The sequence below is a fragment of the Herpailurus yagouaroundi genome, unplaced genomic scaffold (assembly GCF_014898765.1).
Source record: "Herpailurus yagouaroundi ecotype Mexico unplaced genomic scaffold, PumYag 186, whole genome shotgun sequence".
Classification (NCBI taxonomy): Eukaryota; Metazoa; Chordata; class Mammalia; order Carnivora; family Felidae; genus Herpailurus; species Herpailurus yagouaroundi.
This window is the reverse complement of record NW_024412417.1, coordinates 46,200,398-46,220,559: the sequence shown is the minus strand read 5'-3', so window position 1 is coordinate 46,220,559 and position 20,162 is coordinate 46,200,398. Positions and strand designations below refer to the sequence as shown.

The 20,162-nt window shown below is 46.4% G+C and overlaps 1 protein-coding gene and 1 long non-coding RNA gene across 29 annotated transcripts in view; one reads left to right on the top strand and one right to left on the bottom strand.

Moving 5' to 3' along the window:
* Positions 1–995, bottom strand: part of LOC121043040 (uncharacterized) — a 12,009-nt gene extending 11,014 nt beyond the window's left edge. The window contains exon 1 of the long non-coding RNA XR_005796658.1: positions 907–995. This is a non-coding gene — a long non-coding RNA (uncharacterized LOC121043040). The remainder of the gene's footprint in view (positions 1–906) is intronic.
* Positions 1–20,162, top strand: part of PTK2 (protein tyrosine kinase 2) — a 261,143-nt gene that overhangs the window by 108,909 nt on the left and 132,072 nt on the right. For all 28 annotated transcript variants that reach the window (XM_040494532.1, XM_040494512.1, XM_040494533.1 and 25 more), the window contains 3 exons: positions 5,985–6,072; positions 17,828–17,907; positions 19,869–19,931. In XM_040494532.1, coding sequence (XP_040350466.1) covers positions 5,985–6,072; positions 17,828–17,907; positions 19,869–19,931 — 231 coding nt within the window. The remainder of the gene's footprint in view (positions 1–5,984; positions 6,073–17,827; positions 17,908–19,868; positions 19,932–20,162) is intronic.

The following is a 20,162-nucleotide window of genomic DNA, read 5'->3' as shown; positions in this document are numbered from 1 at the left end:
AGGCAGGGCTCGAAAAGTCGGCCCCTTAGAAGACTCGGGTTCCTACCTGCCTTGCTTCCTGCCCAGTCTGTCCAGGAGGAAGCAGGAGCTGGCTCCCCTGTCCCTAGGAGGCCTGGAGGTCCCTGTTGCTGGAGGTCCCAGTGGAGCAGGTAGTATTTGTTAGGATCTGGAGTCTGCCAAAAAACGCTTCCGTGACAATGTCGTACTAGCATATACTGCGGCAAACAGTGTCCTGCAGTTTTGAGAGATTTCAGCTTGAAAGTTTTGTTCCTAGATCATTCTGGTTAATCACATTTTGGTAACTAAACGTCACTTATCTGGAGCCACCTATGTAGGGTGGCTGTTGGGCATCCGAGTGGGCTAAGCGGATATGAATAGCCTGTCAGGGCACCGGGGGCGGGGGGGGGGGGTGGGACGGCCCAATCCTTCTGATGTTGAACCCAAGTCTAAGAGACGGCCCTCTTGGCATTTGAGGAAGTATCTGGGGCTTTGTCAAGTGAGTGAGAAGGAACATTCTCGTCATTGTTAGTGAGCCGCGGTTGCCGCCCTCCTGCTTAGCAGCCTGCTTAGCGCTGCCCTGTTCGCTGCTGCGCAAGCCCCTCACTCTGCGGGAGAGAGGAGAGGTGTCATTTTCCAAAGAAGACCAATGAAAATGAATAATGATAGTTTAGGAAGCTTTAGATTGTACTTGGTAGTTTTCTATGTTGTCTTGAAATGACACCGCCCCTGCATACGCCTTCTTTTAAGAAGCCAGTCTTTTGTTGTAATCCTGCATTCAGCAAGAGTTCTTAGGAGGGTTTAAAGCAGAAAGACATTAAGTAGAGGAGCACTCTGACAGGTTTGGAAGTGACACCTTTAAAACACGGATGCACTTCCAATTTGCTGCTCTGTTAATTAGACACTTACCGGATGCTTCTGCACCGAACACGGGCAGCTGGAAGATAGTTTCCAGTGGGTCTGCGGCTGCCAGCTGACACTGGCCAGGCTGCTTGGAGAGAGGTTCTGGTGGGTTATCACCGTGGTTACGGAACAGTTAGTCTGCGCCTGTGGAATTTCTTTTATTCTCCATACGTATCCAAAGTTGCAAGAATAGTTAAGGCCTGTGTGCCTTCACCTAGCTTCCCTAAATGTTGGAACTTTCGTGACCATACTACAGTAGTTGGCACTGAGGCCAGAAAATAAACATTGATAGAGTCTTACTTAACTAATCTACACATGTCACTCAGATTTCACGGTTGTCCCACATAACATCCCTTTTCTGGTCCAGGAACCACTTTGCTGTTCTGACTCCTCGAATCTCCTCTAATCTGGGACAGTTCCTCAGTCTCTCTATGTCCTTCCTGACCCTGACACTTTTGAAGAATCCTGGCTGGTTATTTGTACCGTGTCCTTCAATTGAGGTTCATCTAGGGCATGGTTATATTGAGGTTATGTGTTTTGGGCCAGAATTCTAAGCTTTTGTACCCGTCTCACTGCATCCTGTCAGCATGTGACTCCTTTTTACAGGTGCTTTTAACTGGGATCGTTTGGTTTAAGGTGGTGGCCAGGTTTCCCCACTGTAAAGTTGCTGTTTTTTCCTCTGAAATTAAGAAATACTCTTCTGGGGAGATAGATTGAGACTCTGCGGATACTGTTTCTCATTGTATTTTTACCCTGTATTCTCGATATCACTGATGATTCTTTCTCACAGCTATTACTGCTATAATTTTTGTCTAAGGATGAATTTCTATTCCTGTACTTTCTTTGAGAATTTTTTTAAGCATTGTTTTTAATGTTCATTTATTTTTGAGAGAGAGAGAGAGCGCACAAGTGGAAGAGGGGAGGGAGAGAGGGAGACCCAGAATCCGAAGCAGGCTCCAGGCTCTGAGCTGTCAGCACAGAGCCCGATGCGGGGCTCAAACTTGTCAATTGCAAGATCATGACCTGAGCCGAAGTCAGACGCTCAACCAACTGAGCCACCCAGGTGCCCCCCCTTTGAGGATTTTTAAATCGGAAGTGTGTTGTAAGAAAGAGCTTACGATATCTGTGTTGTTTCTGGAAATTGTACTTTGTGTCACTACACACAGACAGGCTAACCTTTCTCAGTATCAAGCTTAATAGATTCTTTCTCCAAACACTTCCCACTCCTCCTCACCATTACTTGGTTAGCTTGTGGGTATCTTGGTGCTCATTGTTGGTGGTAAGACTGAGGGGAGGTTAGTGTCAGTGACCTTCATAGGAAATTGTTACTTAGGAGAAGCGGAAAAAAGATGATTTTATTTGGGGCATGTTATATTTAGCTGCTCTTCGGAAGTCCATGGAGTGGCATATAGCAGAATAATGGAGATGTGTCTCGGGATGCAGCCAGTCTCTTAGAGTAGTGGCAGGAGGGTCGGGAAAGAGGTGAGTTTCACAGAAGAGATGGGAGTAGGGATGTCGGAACTCGTGGGCCAGTCGGCTGTGGGTGTTGGGCCCTGTGGTTTAAGGACAGAGGCGGAGTGAAGGGATGCCATTACATCAGGAGACCTTGGGCAGTCTCAGCAGGGCCGTGGGGCAGGTGTGCTGGCCTGCGCGTGGTCAGGGCCGTGGGGCAGGCATGCTGGGCCGCACGTAGTCAGGACCTTGGGCTAGGTGTGCTGGGCTGTGGGTCGTCAGCAGGGCCGTGGGGCGGGTGTGCTGGGCCGCGCATCGTCAGGGCCGTGGGGCGGGTGTGCTGGGTGGGCGCAGTAAAGCAGTGGTCAGAATCCGCTTGGCAACCTGATGAGCTTGCTGGCCTCGACAGAGTAAGAGCAGTGGGCGTCTCTCTGGTTTCGGAGCCGCCAGTGCCTTCTAGCAGTTTCGTTCTGCTTTGGGGCATTCCTGCATGGACTGCTGTAGAGGGATCCCCGTCTGCTTCTTCATAGCCTTGGGACCTCGGCCCGTTACCCGAGTCCCTGAAACTCTTTCCCCACCGGTGAAAACAGAAGGCCCCTCCTTTTCAGCCAGAGTGCTGTACTCGCCTCCAGGCCTCCTGCTTCTTCCCCCAGGTCCCCTGGCCAGTCCTACACACTGTCGCCTGCCTGGTCAGAGAAATAGATGTCCTGTGACTCAACTGCTGTGCTCATGGTGCTCCGAGCCCCACAAGCACGCCGTGCAGGGTCCTCCGTGATCTGCCACCTCCCGGTCCTGCCCTTCTACTCACGGCTTGCGCCCAGCGGGCCCAGCTGCGTCTGCCTTCCCACACATCCTCCAGCCTCAGGGCCTTCGTGCACCCCCTTCCATCATATTAGAACTCCTGTCCCTGCACGTGATTGCATGACTCCCTTCCTCCCTTCAGATCTTCATTAAGATGTCTTTGAATCTGAGTGTCCTTTGCTGGTCACCCTTTGCAAAATAATACTTTATCACATGTCATTCCCCTCACCGTGCCTATTTGTCTGTGTCACTTTTACTGCCATCTTGTAGATACCTGTGTATTTGCTGTATGAATTTGAGCATATATTGCATATAAACTTTCTGAGGGCTGGTGAGGACACCGGGGTGTCGGTGGGCCACGGAGCCAGACGCCCAGCCCAGGCAGCCCCAGTGCAGGGCCCACGTTCTCTCTGCTCCTCTCAGGGCTGGTGCTGACTGAAAGAAGCCCGTGGGTCAAATGCTTATCGCAATTTCTGTCAGATCCTGAGTGGCTCTTGTCCGTTGAGGCATCGTCAGCATCAGCATCGGGATGCTGGACGTTAACAGCATGAACGTGCAGCCAGGCTGCCCAGCGTTTGACCTGGGGTCCGTTTTCTCTCTGTTAGAATGGGAGGCACTAACAGCAGAAGCCTCCGGTGTCCTGTTTGAGTCCAAGTGCACTGGCTCGGAGCCCGTTGCTTCCTCTCACGGAGCGTCACCTGCCTAGATCATGACACTTCTGTTCTCCGACTGTCGTGTGCATTAAGAGAAATAGCACATGTAAAGCACCTGCTAAGTCCCAAGTTAAAAATAAATGGAATCTATTGCGTTTCCACAAACAGTTGCCCCTTGTAGAATATCTGTAGTAAATGATTGACCTCTTTCCGAGAGTAGAAGTCAACGTGAACCTGATCGTTTGGCGATTGTGTATTTTAATAAGATGGACACTTAAAACTTTTAGCAGAACTTGTGTATGTGTATCATGCATTTTTTCCACCCTTAACTGAACCAAAAACATTGTATTGATTACTTTGTGTGTTTTCCTTGTGAGCCTGTTACATTTTTTAAAGATCGATTACTAAAACTTTAGGGAAAAAAACCCAGATCTTTCTATAACCTTTGGGTAGGCAAATATCTTATAAACAAAACACTTAAAGAATTTGCTAAAAAGGAAAAGAATAAATAGGGCTGCATAAAAATTATGAACTTTGTTCCTCAAAAGATAGCATTAAAATGAAAATATTTTAAAAATAATTTTTAGGTGCGCCTGGGTGGCTCAGTCGGTTAAGCGTTGACTCTTGATTTTGGCTCAGGTCATGATCTCACGGTTCCTGAGATCAGGCCCCACCCACGTTGGGCTCTGCACTGATGGCACGGATCCTGCTTGGGATTATCTCTCTCTCTTTCTCTCTCTCTCCCTCCCTCACTCCCTCCCCCTCTCTCTTTGCCCGTCCCCTGCGTGCATGCTTTCTCAAAATAAATAAATAAATAAATAAATAAATAAATAAATATTAAAAAGGTAATTTTTAAAAGATAACTGTCAGGAGAGTGAAAGGCAGCTGTGGAGTGGCAGAACATACTGGGCGGTCTAACAGTGGTCTCCCACTCTGAATACCTGAAGAATGCCCACAGGTCAGCTGGGGGTCGGGGAAGGGAGGCCCACAACCCTTTAGACAAAACAGACGTTTCACAAAAGGTCTCCAGAATGGCCCATCATCAGATGAGGGTGTGCCCCATCTCATCATCCATCGGGATGTGCCAGTCCGGTCCACACTGTACCTCCCTCCCGCAGTGTCCCGGACTAAAATGCAGGTACCAGGCAGAGGTGAGGGTGTGGGGAAACAGAGTGCCCCATGCTGCTGGTAGGACGGTGTGGCTTCTTCAGCTCCCTGACGGGCAGCATCTGTGGATACAGATGTGTGTGTGTTGTGATCGAGGGACTCTGTTCCTGGTTCCCCCCCCCCCCCTTTCCCAGCAGAGGTGTGTCCCTATGTTCACCAGAAGACACGAGTGAGAGAGCATTCTGGTGAAGTTCGTTTGTTTCGACCATTCTTGAAGCTTGGCTTCCTGAGCGACTAAATCATTTTATGTTTAAATTTTTTTAATGTTTATTTATTATCGAGAGAGAGAGAGACAGGGCATGAATGGGGGAGGGGCAGAGAGAGAGGGAGACACAGAATCTGAAGCAGGCTCCAGGCTCTGAGCTGTCAGCACAGAGCCTGACGTGGGGCTCGAACTCATGAACTGCGAGATCATGACCTGAGTTGAAGTCGGATGCTTAACCGACTGAGCCACCCAGGTGCCCCATCATTTTATGTTTAGAGGAGGAAAAAAAAAGAGTGTTTATAGCCGTTTCCTCATCAGGGCCACAAAGTAGTAATAAATCTGATGGCCTTTCGCGGTGATATGGGCTGTCACACAGGGCAGCCGTGACCGACCTTCAGCTGCTAGCTGGGCTCCACATCGCAAGCATTTGCCGCGAGTGAGAAAAAACTAGACATAGAAGAATGCATTCTGTGTGAGTCCGTGCACATCAGGGCAGCCGTTGAGGGGAGGTGTGAGGGGGTGCCGCCCGGCCCAGTGGGGGACAGTGACTGCTGGCCCTGTGCCTTCTGGATGTCTTTCCTGTCCTGTCTCCTTGCGGGATCACTGAGCTTCAGACAACAGACGTGCATGTTCTTGTGCTGAAAGGTTTAAAACCGTATGCTTAAAAACTGTGATTGTTTTTTACCTTATTTTAAAAATAATACTTCGAGTAATTGGTTATGTCATACAATAATACTGTAATTACAGACTACGAGTTGAGAAAATTATTTCTTTCTAATTGTTCTATTTTCTGAATTGTTTTTTAGATATGAATTGAGAATTCGTTATTTGCCAAAAGGATTTCTAAACCAGTTTACTGAAGACAAGCCAACTCTGAATTTCTTCTATCAACAGGTATAGGAGGGTACTTTAATACACCTTTTTCTTTGTTTCTTTGAATCCTACGTACTACATGGTTTTATCTTAGAATTAGATTAAACCTAATGTTCGGGAAAATAATAAATTTGGCACAGTATGGCAGTGAGAGTCTTTTAACCAGTGGGAAATTTTGAATTTTTGACACTTTGTGAATTCTTGTATGCTTAGGCAAGTCTTAAAAGAGACTTCTTTTATGTGGAGACTGTAAGTCCTAAGTGACTCAACCACTGGCTTGTCTTTGATTCAAGTATAATGGTCATGCCTGAATATCAACAGATTTGTCACGTACAGAATTTATTGTCAGAGCCAGCTACATTGACATAATCTCAAGAACAACTTGCACAGTAAAGCCAGAATGGACTTTTTTTACATTGAGTAACTTGCTTTTTACCCCTTAAAATATTAGGCAATAAATACCTGTGGCATAAATGAACCAACACAATTTTATGACCAAATACTTGTTAGTTTTAGTGATGAGCATGGGGGGAAAAATGGTCTGAATAATATCCCAACATTTGCACACCATTTTGCAGGTAAATGCACTTGGTAATGTTTTGTTTTAATAAAAATATGTATTAAATGTCTGCTGTGGGTCAAGAACACAGATGAAATAAGTGAATTGCACATTAAATTCGATTGAAGGTGCAGTGGGTGAGGATCTCCTGTACACGGTACTTTGCGTTCAGTCCTCTACTGAGGTCACGGGCCATGTGGTCATACACAGGAGGGTCTGCTAACCCAGTGGGTGGAGTCCAGGGGGTCTGGAAAGTGTCACCGAGTCCCCAGCTTTGTAGATGAGGAAGAGCTGTACTTTAGGAAACCTGGCGCATTTAAAGCTGAGCTGAGAAGTTCTGAGAAGTGGGTGAGGGAGATACAGCCCACATCATAAAAAGGGAAGGTTCTAGGTTTCCTCCTGCAGCATAAAGGGAGCTATTTAAAGAATTTAAGTAGTGAGTGGCTTGACGAGAATTTTCGTTGTTAAATAAGATCACACTGATGTGATGGTGGCATCCGTCGTGCATTGGATGGGTCTTAAGGCTGCAAGCAAGTTAGGAGGCTGTTCAGCCATTTGGGCAAGAAACGGGGGAGAGAAAGGTCTGACTGTGGGTGTAGGCAACTTTAGTGGATGGATTTGATAGGACCGGGAGGCTGATCCAAATGGAGCATGAAAGTAAAGAAGAAAGAGGTTGATTGTGTCCGTCCAGATGCCTGGTGTCAGGAAAGAGGCAAGGTTCAGTTACATTCAGAAGTAAGGTGGTAGGACGGTAGGTTGATGTACTTCCCAATGTGAGAAAACTGGGTGTTCCCCCTTCTCAGATCTAGGCTGTGAGAACAAGGAGGCTGAGGTCGCTGTTTCTCGGTATTGGGTCTGTTTTCCTGTCTGTGGGGTGGAAGTGCCATTGGAAATGGCCAGTGAAATGCCAGTGGAAATGTGGGGTACCAGACTTGACGGGAGCCTGGAAAGGTTTACCACGATACGGAGATGCACGGGAAGAGGGCGTTTGCGTTTGGCGAAAAGAAAAGAGCGAAGCCCTCTTTAGATTCCGCCTGAGATTGCTGGAGGCCCGTTTGTACTGCAGAAATGATTTCTAGATTACAAACCGCTCCTCGTCTGTGTTTCCACAGCTCACCCTTAGCAATCTGGTGAGCTTTGAGTCGAAGTGAAGGAGGTGACAGGAGAGCTTAGTTAACTGATAGGTTTGCATCGTGTGTTTCTCTCTTGTAGATGCTATTTATCACCGTTGGCATAATTTCCTTGAAAAAACCCACCCCCTGAGGAAATCTGTGACTACTTCAGTGACACGGATTTCTGGAATTCATCAAACAGGCCTCATTAGCTCACGGCCACTACAGGCCGACCTCGCAGTTGGTGGCGTTCTTGTTCCTTCCACACTATTGCTGGGTGTCCTAGTTGTTCCCCGTAGGAGGCCTTGCTTGTATCTCTGATTAAAAGCACTTCACATGCCGGTGTGGCCCCAGTTTTCTCTTACTCATAGGACGTGTCTCGCAGCGGCCTGCATTGTTCGGTTGAACGGCCTTTATGAAAAAACCCCGGAGGGAGTGAGCGTGCACGCGGTAGTGGCCCACTGTGCGTTTAACGGCTCCGTGAGTCTCCGCGTGCTTACCTGTCTCACCTGCTCGAATACCGATGAAGTGAGGTAGGATTGTCTGCCACACAAGTGCCCAGGCATGGTTTGAATTGCAGTCCACAGGCGGCACCAGACCTCTGAGCGCTTGGCATCTACCGTTTACCTGTCACGACGCGAGTGGGGCTGCACGTTCCGGGATGGCGCGTGTCTCTCTTGCCTTCCCGTGTGCTCTCCACATGGGCTCCCGGCCCCTTCACCCCCCGCTCTGCTTTCTCCTGTTCCTACACTTTCTCTTCTTCAGCCTGCCCTCTTTTTAACCTTTTACACTTAGTTATACAGTTTTAGACAGTCCCGAAAATATTCTAAAGCATCACTTAAAGTATCTCTACCCTAATAATTACTTTCATTTCGCATATAATTTTGTAATATTCTCCCAAGTACCTGTATTTTAAGAGAAATACAAGTGTAGCTGTGATCCTTCCCCTTCCCCGTGTCGATGGCTCATCCAAGCCGGTGTCTTCAGGCCTAAGTGACAGGAAACAGGGAGGTAAAGGCGGCACTCAGAATACAGGGGAGGAGGACAGAGGGGCGGAGGAGAATGCTGTTAGTGGTCACAGCTCCTTATCGGCTAGTACGGGAGGGGCCACGAGCATGGCCCTGAACTTCCGGTTGGGATGTGGCACCGCTGGCGGTTTTGTAAGTAAAAACAGTCGAATATTGGCAATTTGATATTCAAACTAATAATTCTCCTTCCAGGGGCTTATTCTAAAGAGGTGAGATTCACACACGTGTAGGTACAGGACGCTCCTTGCAGCGTGGCAGTAACAAGACGGAAAGTGGAACCGTGGCAGAGGTCTGTCGGGAAAAGCTTGGTTAATACATTCCTCCGGGTTTCAAATGTTCGCATCCACCCTGACGAGGGAAGCACAGCTCTCCTCACGGAGGGGGAGGCTCGCCTGTAAAATGCTGGCGCGTAGCACAGGCTGTGCGTAAAATGGGTAAAACGTAATGTTATCCACTTATGGGAAAAATGGATGTATTTGTACTTCCATTTGTTTTGGAAATAGTATGATTTTTGCCCTGCTGCTTCAGTAAGTACTTGTCTATTCATTTGACTTCTTGTGGTCACTTCGAGTGCGGCATCTGTCCTGTTGCGGGTGTGGACATTCCGGGGCTGTTCCAGGTAATCCGCGTGTTCTCCTGCGCGGGCAGCACCCACCTTGGGAGCAGCCTTCTTTCCGCTGTTGCAAAATCAGTCAGGAATTCAGAACGTTCTCCTGCTTAATCGTGCACGCGCCTGCACACACACAGTGAATACAGTTTTGGCCCTTCAGCTATTTATAGCCAAGGTCTATTCAACTGAGAATGGAATTGGAATATTTTGTAAGAACTTGAGTGTGGAAATGGTCACTGAGTTCTGAGATAAATTATCTTATACAGGCCTCAGAGCCAAATGACACCCATTCTGTAATTTCTAAAATCTTTAATACTTGATTCAAATAAATAAGATGCATACATATGTGCATACTTATATTTTCACTGAGTTCCAAGCTAAATGAGTCCATTTTAAGGACCCATTTAAGGGGTTCAGAATTTGATAACATTGATTTTTTTTTTTAATTTTTAAAAATGTTTGTTTGTTTTTGAGAGAGAGAGAGAGAGAGAGAGGGAGAGAGGGAGGGAGCGAGGGAGGGGAAGAGAGAGGGAGACAGAGAATTGGAAGCAGGCTCCAGGCTCCGAGATGTCAGCACAGAGCCTGACACAGGCCTTGAACTCATGAACTGTGAGATCATGACTTGATCACTGAAGTTGGATGCTCAACCAACTGAGCCATCCAGGCGCCCTGATTCTTTCTTTTTTTTTTTTTTTAAATGTTTGTTTATTTTGAGAGAGAGTGCGAGCAGGGGAGGGACAGAGAGAAGGGGAGAGAGAATCCCCAGCAGGCTCCACGCTCAGTGCAGGGCCCAGCGTGGGGCTCGATCTCACGAACCGCAAGATCATGACCTGACTTGAAATCAAGTGTAAGATGCTCAACCGACTGAGCCCCCCCGCCCCAGGTGCCCCGATTCTTTTTAATTGTTTAGCTCGGTAACATCTGATACATGTATCCTTTGTAAGTTATGATGCTTAGTAAAAAAAATGAGTACCTGTGATCCTACTCCCCAAGAGAAGAGAGCACAGCTGATGTTTCCCTTTCTGTGTCCCTGTCACATCCCCCCACCCCTGCCCCTCTACTCCATGCAGGTAACTGTGGTCCTGGGTGTCCATTGTCCTTTGGCTTGCTTTTCTTTGCTGGTTGTGACACTGTACAGTGTGTGTGTGTGTGTGTGTGTGTGTGTGGTTCCAGCCTAGGGTAACAGCTGACCTGACATCTCCCTGCCCCCTCTGCATCCCAGCATCGGCTGGACCAGGACTTTGGTTTGCTTTTGTTTGTCTGTCACCCAGCCATAGAAGCCTTCCAGAAGATGTTTAAAAAATGTTTTATTCAGCATTTTTAGTTGTTTTCAGTGAGCAGACTGTTCGAAACATTTGGTCCACTGTCCTGGTAGAAATATATATGATCATGAGGCAATTTAAAAATGTATTCCATTTGGTTCATTTCTCAAATAATTCTGAATTGTGGTTGGAGGGTTCATTTGATACTAGTTGTCTAGTCATTCAGACTCTGTTTAGACTTGTTTCATCACCCGGCACAGGCTGAGATTTTGTCAAGATTCCAGTTTTGCTTGGGGAGAATGCATGCATCTTGGATTGTTGAGCACCGAGTGTGATGAAAACCCATGAATTCAAGGTTGTTAACAGTGTCGTTCAGACCTCCTGTGTGGCTCATAGTCTTTTTCTTGCTTGAACAGATGTGTTGCTGGGTCCAGGGGCAGGGCAGGAAGTGCTCTCTCACAGAGCTTTGATGTTTATTACTGCTGTTGAGAGGTTGACTCTCATCCTGTCTTTCTTTGAATGTGATCTGTCCTTTCTCTCTGGGCAGCTTTGAGACCTTTTCTCTGTCTTCTGTGTTTCGCAGTTCTATTACAGACTAGGTGTGGATTTCCAGTCATTTTTTTCCTGCTTGATCTGTGATGTGCACCCTCTACCTGTGGGCTCGTGTCTTTTTATCAGTTCTTGAAATGCCTTTTGATAACCACTCAGCCCTTGCCTTTGCTCCCTTTGTTACTCCGCCTGTGTTCTCCCTGCGGGACTATGTTAGAACCTCTCAGGCTACACTCCCTGTGCAGCCACTTCCTTCTCCCGTTTCGGCTCTTTGCCCCCCGGGAATCTGAGATTCGGATCAATCTGTCAGAACACCAGCTCTTCTCCCCCGCAAACACTTGGATGTGTAATGCATTTGCTGAGTTTTTATTGAAGTTTTGTGTCCCTTCCCCCGTAAGAAAATCTGCCAGGCCATCTACTATGGCCCTTACTATTTTCTGATTTTTCTGCCTTTTCTTTCTTTTTTATTTCACGTAGAGTTAATGTCTCTTCTGAATCTGAGATTCTTGGGCTTTGCATCTGTTCTGTCGGTGGTGGCTTACACTGATTCTTACTCAGTGATACGTTTCCTTGTGTGTTTGTTATGAGCTATTATTTTGCTGAATTTCCCATGTGGGAATCTGTAGGATCTAGCTTGGGGATTAGTGAACACTTCCGAGTGTTACCTATTGTTATTTCTATTGTAGAAGAATAAGTATTTTTATTATTTTGGCTCTTTTATCAAGGTAGATACAAAAGCATTATGTTCAATTCCTCTCTACCACCATTTCAATTCCATGAAAGAGAGAACACTTATAACAATCTATTTTAATTTAATTTAACTCCTTATTTTGAAATTCCATCTATGCCCAACTGTTCTTTATACCCCTTATTTTGCATGGTGTCATGAAGGAAGCATGTCGGTGGACTGTGCTGAGTGTTGGGTTACTAGTCGGGGATTATTTTGCAGATGCCGTTTTGTTTAAAGATGTAAACGTGACTACCACCCTGAGATACTACAAGTGATTCACTTAAGTGTTTTTGACCTATTTTAGAATATTTTGAAAGCTATTAATCACACTCTAAAAATAAACTAGAATCTTGTTATAACCCTATTCACTGTAGAGCAGAAGTTTATGAAAGTAAGTTTTGATGCTAAAGCTAACGTCTCATTATAAACCAAGGGAAGTGTGTCTTACCCTGATACAAATTTGTCCTTTGCCATATAACGTTTTATTCTTTATCACTCTGAAATTTCATTTGTTAAAAGTGTATTTGATTGGCACCCTTTTGCAAATAGTAGTGGCCATTAGGTGAAAGAACCATGTCCATGTTTAGTCAAGAAATTGTCATATTGACTAAATCTGTATTGATGCAGAACTTGTATAGAAATCGTTTGGCACTGGTGAAATTTTCAGTGCTTAAGATGCATCGGTCAGACATGGGGCTGTCATTTTTTTCTCTTCAAGATAGCTTAAGATTAAAACGAGTACAGGGGTGCCTGGGTGGTTCAGTCGGTTGAGCATCTGGCTTCAGCTCAGGTCATGATCTCATGGCTCATGAGTTCGAGCCCTGCATCGGGCTCTGTGCTGACAGCTCAGAGCCTGGAGCCTGCTTTGGATTCTGTGTCTCCCTCTTTCTCTGCCCCTAACCCACTCGCATTCTGTCTCTGTCTCTCTCAAAAATAAATAAACATTAAAAAAAAAAAAAAACGAGTATAGTTAACCCTTGAACAAGGCAGAGGTGAGGGGTGCTGACCCCCTGCACAGTCGTAAATGCATGTACAACTTCTGACTCCCCCATAACTTAACTATTAGTAGCCTAGTGTTGATCAGAATGAAGCTTTACAGATAATAGAAACAGTTAACGTGTGTTTTGTACATTCTATTTGTATTATATACTATGTTCTTACAGAAAAGTAAGCTAAGTTAGAGACAAAAAGTGATATTCAGGAAATAAGAGAAAATATATTTACAGTACTTACTGTATTTACCCAAAAATCCACACGTAGGTGGATCTGTGTGGTTCAAACACGTGTTCCTGTGTCAACTGTATATCCATCCATTTTGTCCTAAAAACACTGTGACATGATGGTGACTTCTGTGGCAAAAGGAGCACCAGCAGGAACCTGAGAGAAGATCCAAAGGGCAGGACTGTAACTGAACTCCGTGGCACAGAGTCTGGACTTGGCTGTGGAGACACGTGAGGCTCCAGGGTGTACGGCTTCCTGTTGATCAGCCTGCCTGTTCCTTGTACTCCCATTTTGTTTTTACTACTTTTTATTCAGATAATTGTGTTATCACGAACTGATTTCTCTATCTGTATTTTCTTGGCTGTAAAGCTTTCTGTAAGTTAAACGTCTTGAAAGAGCAGCTCCAAGAGGGAGATTCTAGTTTAATACCTGACATTTTCAACTCAAGAATGATCAGCTGTCCTTTTCCAGAAAGAAGGCAAAATAAATGTAAGTCTAACGTGAGTTATTAGACGGTATATTTTCTGTACTTATTTAATAGATTTAGTAATGTACATTCCTCCCTTCTTTGTCCACTCCCATATGTTTTTATTGATTTAAGAAGCACTCATGTTATTGAGGGCGTAGGTAAACCTGCATATTTATACTGGTCAGCCCACATTTCTTGATCACCCTTCTGTATGAAAGACTTCAGAAGTGTGAGGGCACTGGAAATTTGCCTTCAGTCCACCGTGGGGCCTTTGACAGACCTCACATTGGTAGCAAGACCCCGGTTGTGGAGTCCCCAAAACGACCCTCAAGCTCAGTCACTTGCTAGGACGATGTCCAGAACTTGGGTTGTTTGAAAAAACTCACGGCTATAAATATGGTTCTTGCCACAGAAGGAAGTCCAAATGCACCCTATCTCTTGAAGCAGGAAATTGACATTGTCATGTACACAGATTAATTTAAAAAGCCAAACACCAGTTTTCAGGGGTCTTTTCTTTGAAGACTCTTGCGGATGTGCTGGACTTGAGATCAGCACGACGACAGTGGTCAGGAGAAGCAGGCGGTATGCGGGAAGCCGCTACATAGGCCCCTGCAGGCAACAGGCTGACGGGGTGGGGCTGTGTTCCCCACCTGCCCCTGGTCTCCTTCCCTGTGACAGAGCTCAGAGACGGTGTGTGCACACACTGAAGCCTGACTTATAGGGGTTGGCGGGTCTGGTGTGTGAATCCTCACTCTTAGAACACTTGCTGTGTGACCTTGGGTAAATTAAGTTTTCTGACCTTTATGTGTAAAATGGGACTATTGACCTTGAAGAGTTACCATAAAGATTGTAAGTGACATGTGATGGGTGCCTGGGTGGCTCAGTCGGTTAAGCATCTGACTCTTGGTTTCAGCTCAGGTCACAATCCTACGGTTCCTAGGTTCGAGCCCTGTGTTGGGCTCTGCGCTGACGGTGTGGAGCCTGCTTGGGATTATCTCTCTCCCTCTTTCTCCCTCTTTCTCTGCCCCTCCCTTGAGTGCACACGTGCTCTCTCTGTCTCTCTCAAATTAAGTAAACATTAAAAAAAAAAAAAAAAAAAAAAACAAGAAGAAACGTGTGGAGCACCTGGCTCAGTACCTGGGTCCTGGTGAGTGTCCCTCAAATCATAGGGAGCTCTGCTGTTACCACCTTTCTTGTTAGGCTTGTGCCGAGACTTCACCCGGGGCGATGGTGGTGCCCCACTCACGATGATGCTACCACAGGGGTGTCGTAAGGCATCACACAGAAGTCGGCCTGCCAGCGTGCTCCGTGCATTTACTAGAAGCAAGTTTGTATTCATACACACACCTACATGCTCAGTAAAGGACATCCGTATCACAAATGAAAGCAATGAATTCCGCTGGGAGTTAGTAGGAGGTGAAAGGTAGTTAGAAATGTCTTAGAAATGAACACTGAGTGTATATAACCCAGAGTCCAGAAGTAAAATCAGGATGCGAGCATGCTCGGTGGTTTCAGAGGACACCATGTCTGGAGGGACCCTCAGGGAACGTTAGTGGGCTCTCTGTCAGTGCTCCTACAGAGGGAGGCAGCCACAGGGCTTGTGGTAAGGCTGCGGGGAGCTGAGGGTCTGTTGCGATGGCCTGTTCACGCGGGTCACTCTGCAGGACACATCAGTCACCCCAGGCCGGGGGCACACAGCTCCGAGAGCCAAGGGCAGTAGACTGTGTCTCAAGGAAAACAGCTCTCAGAGCTTTTAAGTCATGTTCAGAGAGGGATCTTTTACAGAGATTGTTCAATTAGAATTTTCCCTTTTTGCGTTTCTGCAACTAACGTGAATTTGGTTTTGATGAATGAAATAAAGCACGTGTTGTATTTTTCCACCTGTGAAAACTGTTTAGAAATTGTTAAGCTTTAAGATAAATTTGTTATGATCACTTTTACTCCTCATGTTATCGATGCTCTGCTGTGGTTTCTTTGAAGTCCACACCAGACCATAAACCGAGATCAACTGTTTCAGTCAGAACAACCGTGCTGTTTCTCTCACTCCTGTAAACACATGTCTGGATTTATCTCTTGGCCTTTATTTCTTGTTCAATAATAAACCTACTTCTGATACAAAAACTTAGTTTTTAAATTTGGGTTTTTTTGTTTTGGTTTGGTTTTTTTTGGTTTTTTTTTTTTTTTTTTTTTTGGTATGTAGGAGAAAGGACCAATTCAAGTATAAACAAAGTGATTCTAGAATTAAAACTTTTTACTTCATTTCCTGGACTGAGTAAATCAGTCCCACTGACTCCGTCTTCAGTGCCCACCAACTGCCACGTATAGAAGTTACTGTCACTTCCTTACGTGGAAAATAGTATTTACACACGGAGGTACCCAAACCCCACCTTGAGCCCTTTATTAATTGATTCATTTGCCCGCTCATTCGTCAGGAGATATTATTGACCAGCTCGCTCTAGGTGCTAATGCAGAACATGAGGCAGAGGTTTGGAGAGGAAACAGTGTTCAGATCAGAAGTCGCAGATGGCTGGCCACTGCTGGGCGAGTGGCCGTCGCTCCTCCCCTGCGAGAGAGGAGTGAGTAGATGAGCACCGTTCACACCGGGTTCTGGAGTCTCAGTACGCTGACGAGGATGTTCCCGTCCGAAGACTTTTCTCTTCCCTGTAAGAAAGACTGTGGCGAATCGGCTGGAGGAAGTGGGAATCCGTGTGTCAACGCACTTCCTAGGCAGGCGCTGCCGAGCTCCCGGGCAGTCTTGCTCACCATGCGAGGTTCGCCGTCCTGGACTGAGGCCGAGCGTACGCTGTCATGTGGTTTCTCCTGTTGGTCAGCAGTAGGCACGGACAAGGATGTGGTGGTTGGTTCCTATGTGTTGGTTTTGCCAGGCAGGCAGAATAAAGGGTTGATGACAGACCGAGAAGTTGAGGTTCTTTGTGAGGGAAAGTCGTGATGACAAAATCTCTAATGCAAAGGAGACAGTCATGAACTGGGGAGTAGAAATCCTTTGAGCGGGTGAACCGACAGGCTAGGAGGTAATAGTTGAAGAGCAGGATCTTTGGAATCTGTTTCAAGGGCCGAGGTCAACACACTTTTTCTGTAGTGGGCCCAAGTGTAAATATTTTAGTGTTGAGCCAAGAGGCAAAACCAAGGCTTTTGGAAATACTTCTCTAGTAAGACACGAGACGGATTTCCACAAAAGTCTGCGTGGGCCAAGTTCATAATAATCGAGTGCAGTTTTTTGTAATACAGGCCTGCTAATGAGAACAATGCAGTTCCTTTTAGGGGCGTGGTAACACTTCACTAACCGAGGCTCAGAATAGTGCTCCCCATCACCGAATCGGTTGCGGGTGTCGATCTCTTAATGCTAATCTATGAGGAGATTTTACATATTTTGTCTTGGGAGGTGTCTTCACACTGACAGGTGCTCTCAGAGCTGCCGTCAGTCCCTCAGTTACTTTAGTTGAGCGTAATCATTACGCAGAAGGTGCCCGTGGAATTGTTTTTAGATTCTGCTCCTTGTCGTAGATTTTCCACATGTTAAGACTTTGTGGATTAGTCACTTAAACATGGTAGCGAGGTGGAGGCCTGTGAGTCGCAGGGCTAAATGGATTTTGAAACATGTGAATTTTCTGGGGCGCCTGGGTGGCTCAGTCGGTTGAGTGTCGGACTTCGGCTCAGGTCATGATCTCACGGCTTGTGGGTTCGAGCCCCGTGTCGGGCTCTGTGCTGACAGCTCGGAGCCTGGAGCCTCTTCAGATTCTGTGTCTCCCTCCTCTCTGCCCCTCCCCTGCTCAGGCTCTGTCTCTCAAAAATAAACGTTAAAAAAAAAAAAAAAAAGAAATATGTGAATTTTCTGCCCTGGCCATTTGGGTCCAAAGAATGCTGTTGGGACTGTAGTTTGAGTTCAGGAAATACATCCACTGCAAGTTTGCGGGGAAATGGAGATCCCTTCTGGTTTTCGTTCAGATGATGTGAGTTGCTTCTTAAGTTGAAGTGCTCGTGGAGTATATGGGTTCTTAGTAAGAGCCCGTTTTATTTCTTTAACCACTTTTTGGCTTTACTCATTTTCGTATCCAGCCTCTACGTAATTATTGACACAGTGGGTGTAAAGGACCTAAAAGGCACTCTAAAAGACAGATCACGGATCTAGAAGATCTAAAAGACAGTCACGGAGCGAGTACCTCTGCGGTGTGCTCTTTAAAACGGCCTTGTTTCCCCGATCCCTTCCCACTGCAGGTGAAAAGTGACTACATGTCGGAGATAGCTGACCGGGTGGACCAGGACATCGCTTTGAAGCTGGGCTGCCTAGAAATACGGTAAGGTGGCAACTGTGCATTGAGGGCTTTGTTCATCATCTTCGTTAGTTTTGGAAATTATCCAGCTATCTCCATTTTTCTCATAAAGATTATTAATCAAATACCGAATAAAATCTGAGATTTTGAATTAGGTTGTCAGTGCTTATTTCAGGAATCTTCGGGTCTTTTAAAGAGATGTTTCATTGTAATTAGAATGGCGTGATTCATACCATTGCGCATGGGTGAGCAGGTGTGAGAGCACACCGCAGTGATTTCCTGTGGTGACAGGTGTGCGATGTCCCAGTTGCCAGCCGCTAGCCAGTGGGTACTGAGGGGTGCCGTGTGCGAGTGCACATCACGTAAATTGAGACATAAAGAGCCACATATGGCCAGTGGCCACCGTGTTGCAGGTTTAAGGGAAGCGGAAATCTGAGAATATGTTTCTTATTTCTGAGAACGTGTGTCACCATTTGTCATACGTTATCTCCTATGCTACCATTTTAAAATTTGAATAAAAGAATATTTTACGGTTTTCAGGTATGCTTTCAATTAAAATTTACTCTGGGCTGCTAGTTTAAGATGAGTTGGTTAAACTAGCCAAAATTTAATCACATGTCCTCAAAACAGTGATAATTTCCCCCCCCATCACCATTTTTTATATTGCATAAGGCTGTTAGATAACATTTTCTACGAGGACCCCAAGATGGTTAAGCGTAGCTCTCAACTCCTCCTGAAAATGTGTCTTCGACTGTAATTGTATATGCAAGTAACAGAGGCCGTCCCTCACTAGTGTCCACGCTCCTGCTCCACTCCCGGCCCTTCCCGGTGTTACTTAGAGGTGTCCTTGGGCACGCTTTTCTTACTACACGGTCGTGCCGTGTGTTGTCTGCAACAGGGCTCAGGAGGCGTCAGCTTGCACGTGAGTGGTCCAGGTACCGCTCCGGCTTCTACACAGCTCTCTCCCTCCCTCCCACCCTGGCCTCCCACGGCACGTTTATCCGTCTCCTCTGCGTCCTGCTCGGTACCAGTGGCTTTATTATGAAATAAGATGCTGAAGAAAAAGCTTGACAAATTAGCCACCCCACTAGCCACCCTTCCTTCAACCCCCCCCCCACCCCCCGCCACAGATAGAAAGCAAGAGAACAAATTATGTGACCCAATTGGGGCCCTTTTTAATTTTTCGTCTCAATCTAGTACTTTCCATCTTAAGTAGGCCAAAGAGAAGCCAATTTAAAAAACAAAACCAGTATTTCTATTATTACAGACAGGTTTGAAACAGAGTCTTCTTCTATGAAATGACTTGAGGGATGTGCAGTGTCCGTGTCTCCCAAAGTGTCTCCCACAGCAGCTCCAGCCGAGGTTTATGCTTTTGTGTAGAGGGAATCCCCCCCGCCCCCCAACTCATGGCAGGTTTTGTAGAGACAGGACTTGGTTCCAGCAAGACCCGAAACTGCTTGAACGTGCAGTTTGGGGTAAGAAGGTAGAATTCAGACCGTGAACATTCAGAGTGGTGGACGGCACTTACCCAAGAGGAGCCCGGCCCCTCTGTCCCGCCAGAGTATCTGTCCCGTTACTGCCCGTGCGGTTGGCCTTCGTGGCACACGTGCGTCTGCAGCAGTGGGCGTGACGCTCGCCTGGCCGCAGCAGGAGTCCGCTGTCCCTTAGCTCGCAGGTGCAGTCTCTAGAGAAGGGACGAGGACAGCAGGCAGCGGACCTGGAGTCTCGTGTCTCCTCTTTACCAAGATTCAAGCCTGCTTCACGTCAGAAGAGAAAGTCAGATTGTCCAGTAGGGACGAAGTCTGTGTTAAGTGACCTCGGCCTCACTGGGGCACGGGAATGATGCTGGAGGTCAGATCCGGTCTCTGTCACATAGTTTATCGGGCGTTTGCGGCTGAGCCACAAAGTGGTTACTGTTTAGCAACATGGAGATTCCTCGCAGTAATTCCTCATTTGTGTGTAAATGTGTGTCTTCCCCGTTTTAGGCGCTCGTATTGGGAGATGCGAGGCAACGCGCTAGAGAAGAAGTCCAACTATGAGGTGTTAGAGTGAGTACCGCGTGCCGCGAGCACCTTCAGACCCCGGGCTTGCTGTTTACTTCAGAACCTGAAATACTACTGCTTCTAAAACCATTAGATCTGGAAGAAGGAAAGTTTTTCTAAGGAAAGCATTCTTCATAACAGCAATTGTGTGAACTGACAGTTTAATTTTTTGACAGATGTCTTCAGGCCGTTGTATCTCTGTAGATTGAATCACACTGGGGTGAAGTTTCACTTGTA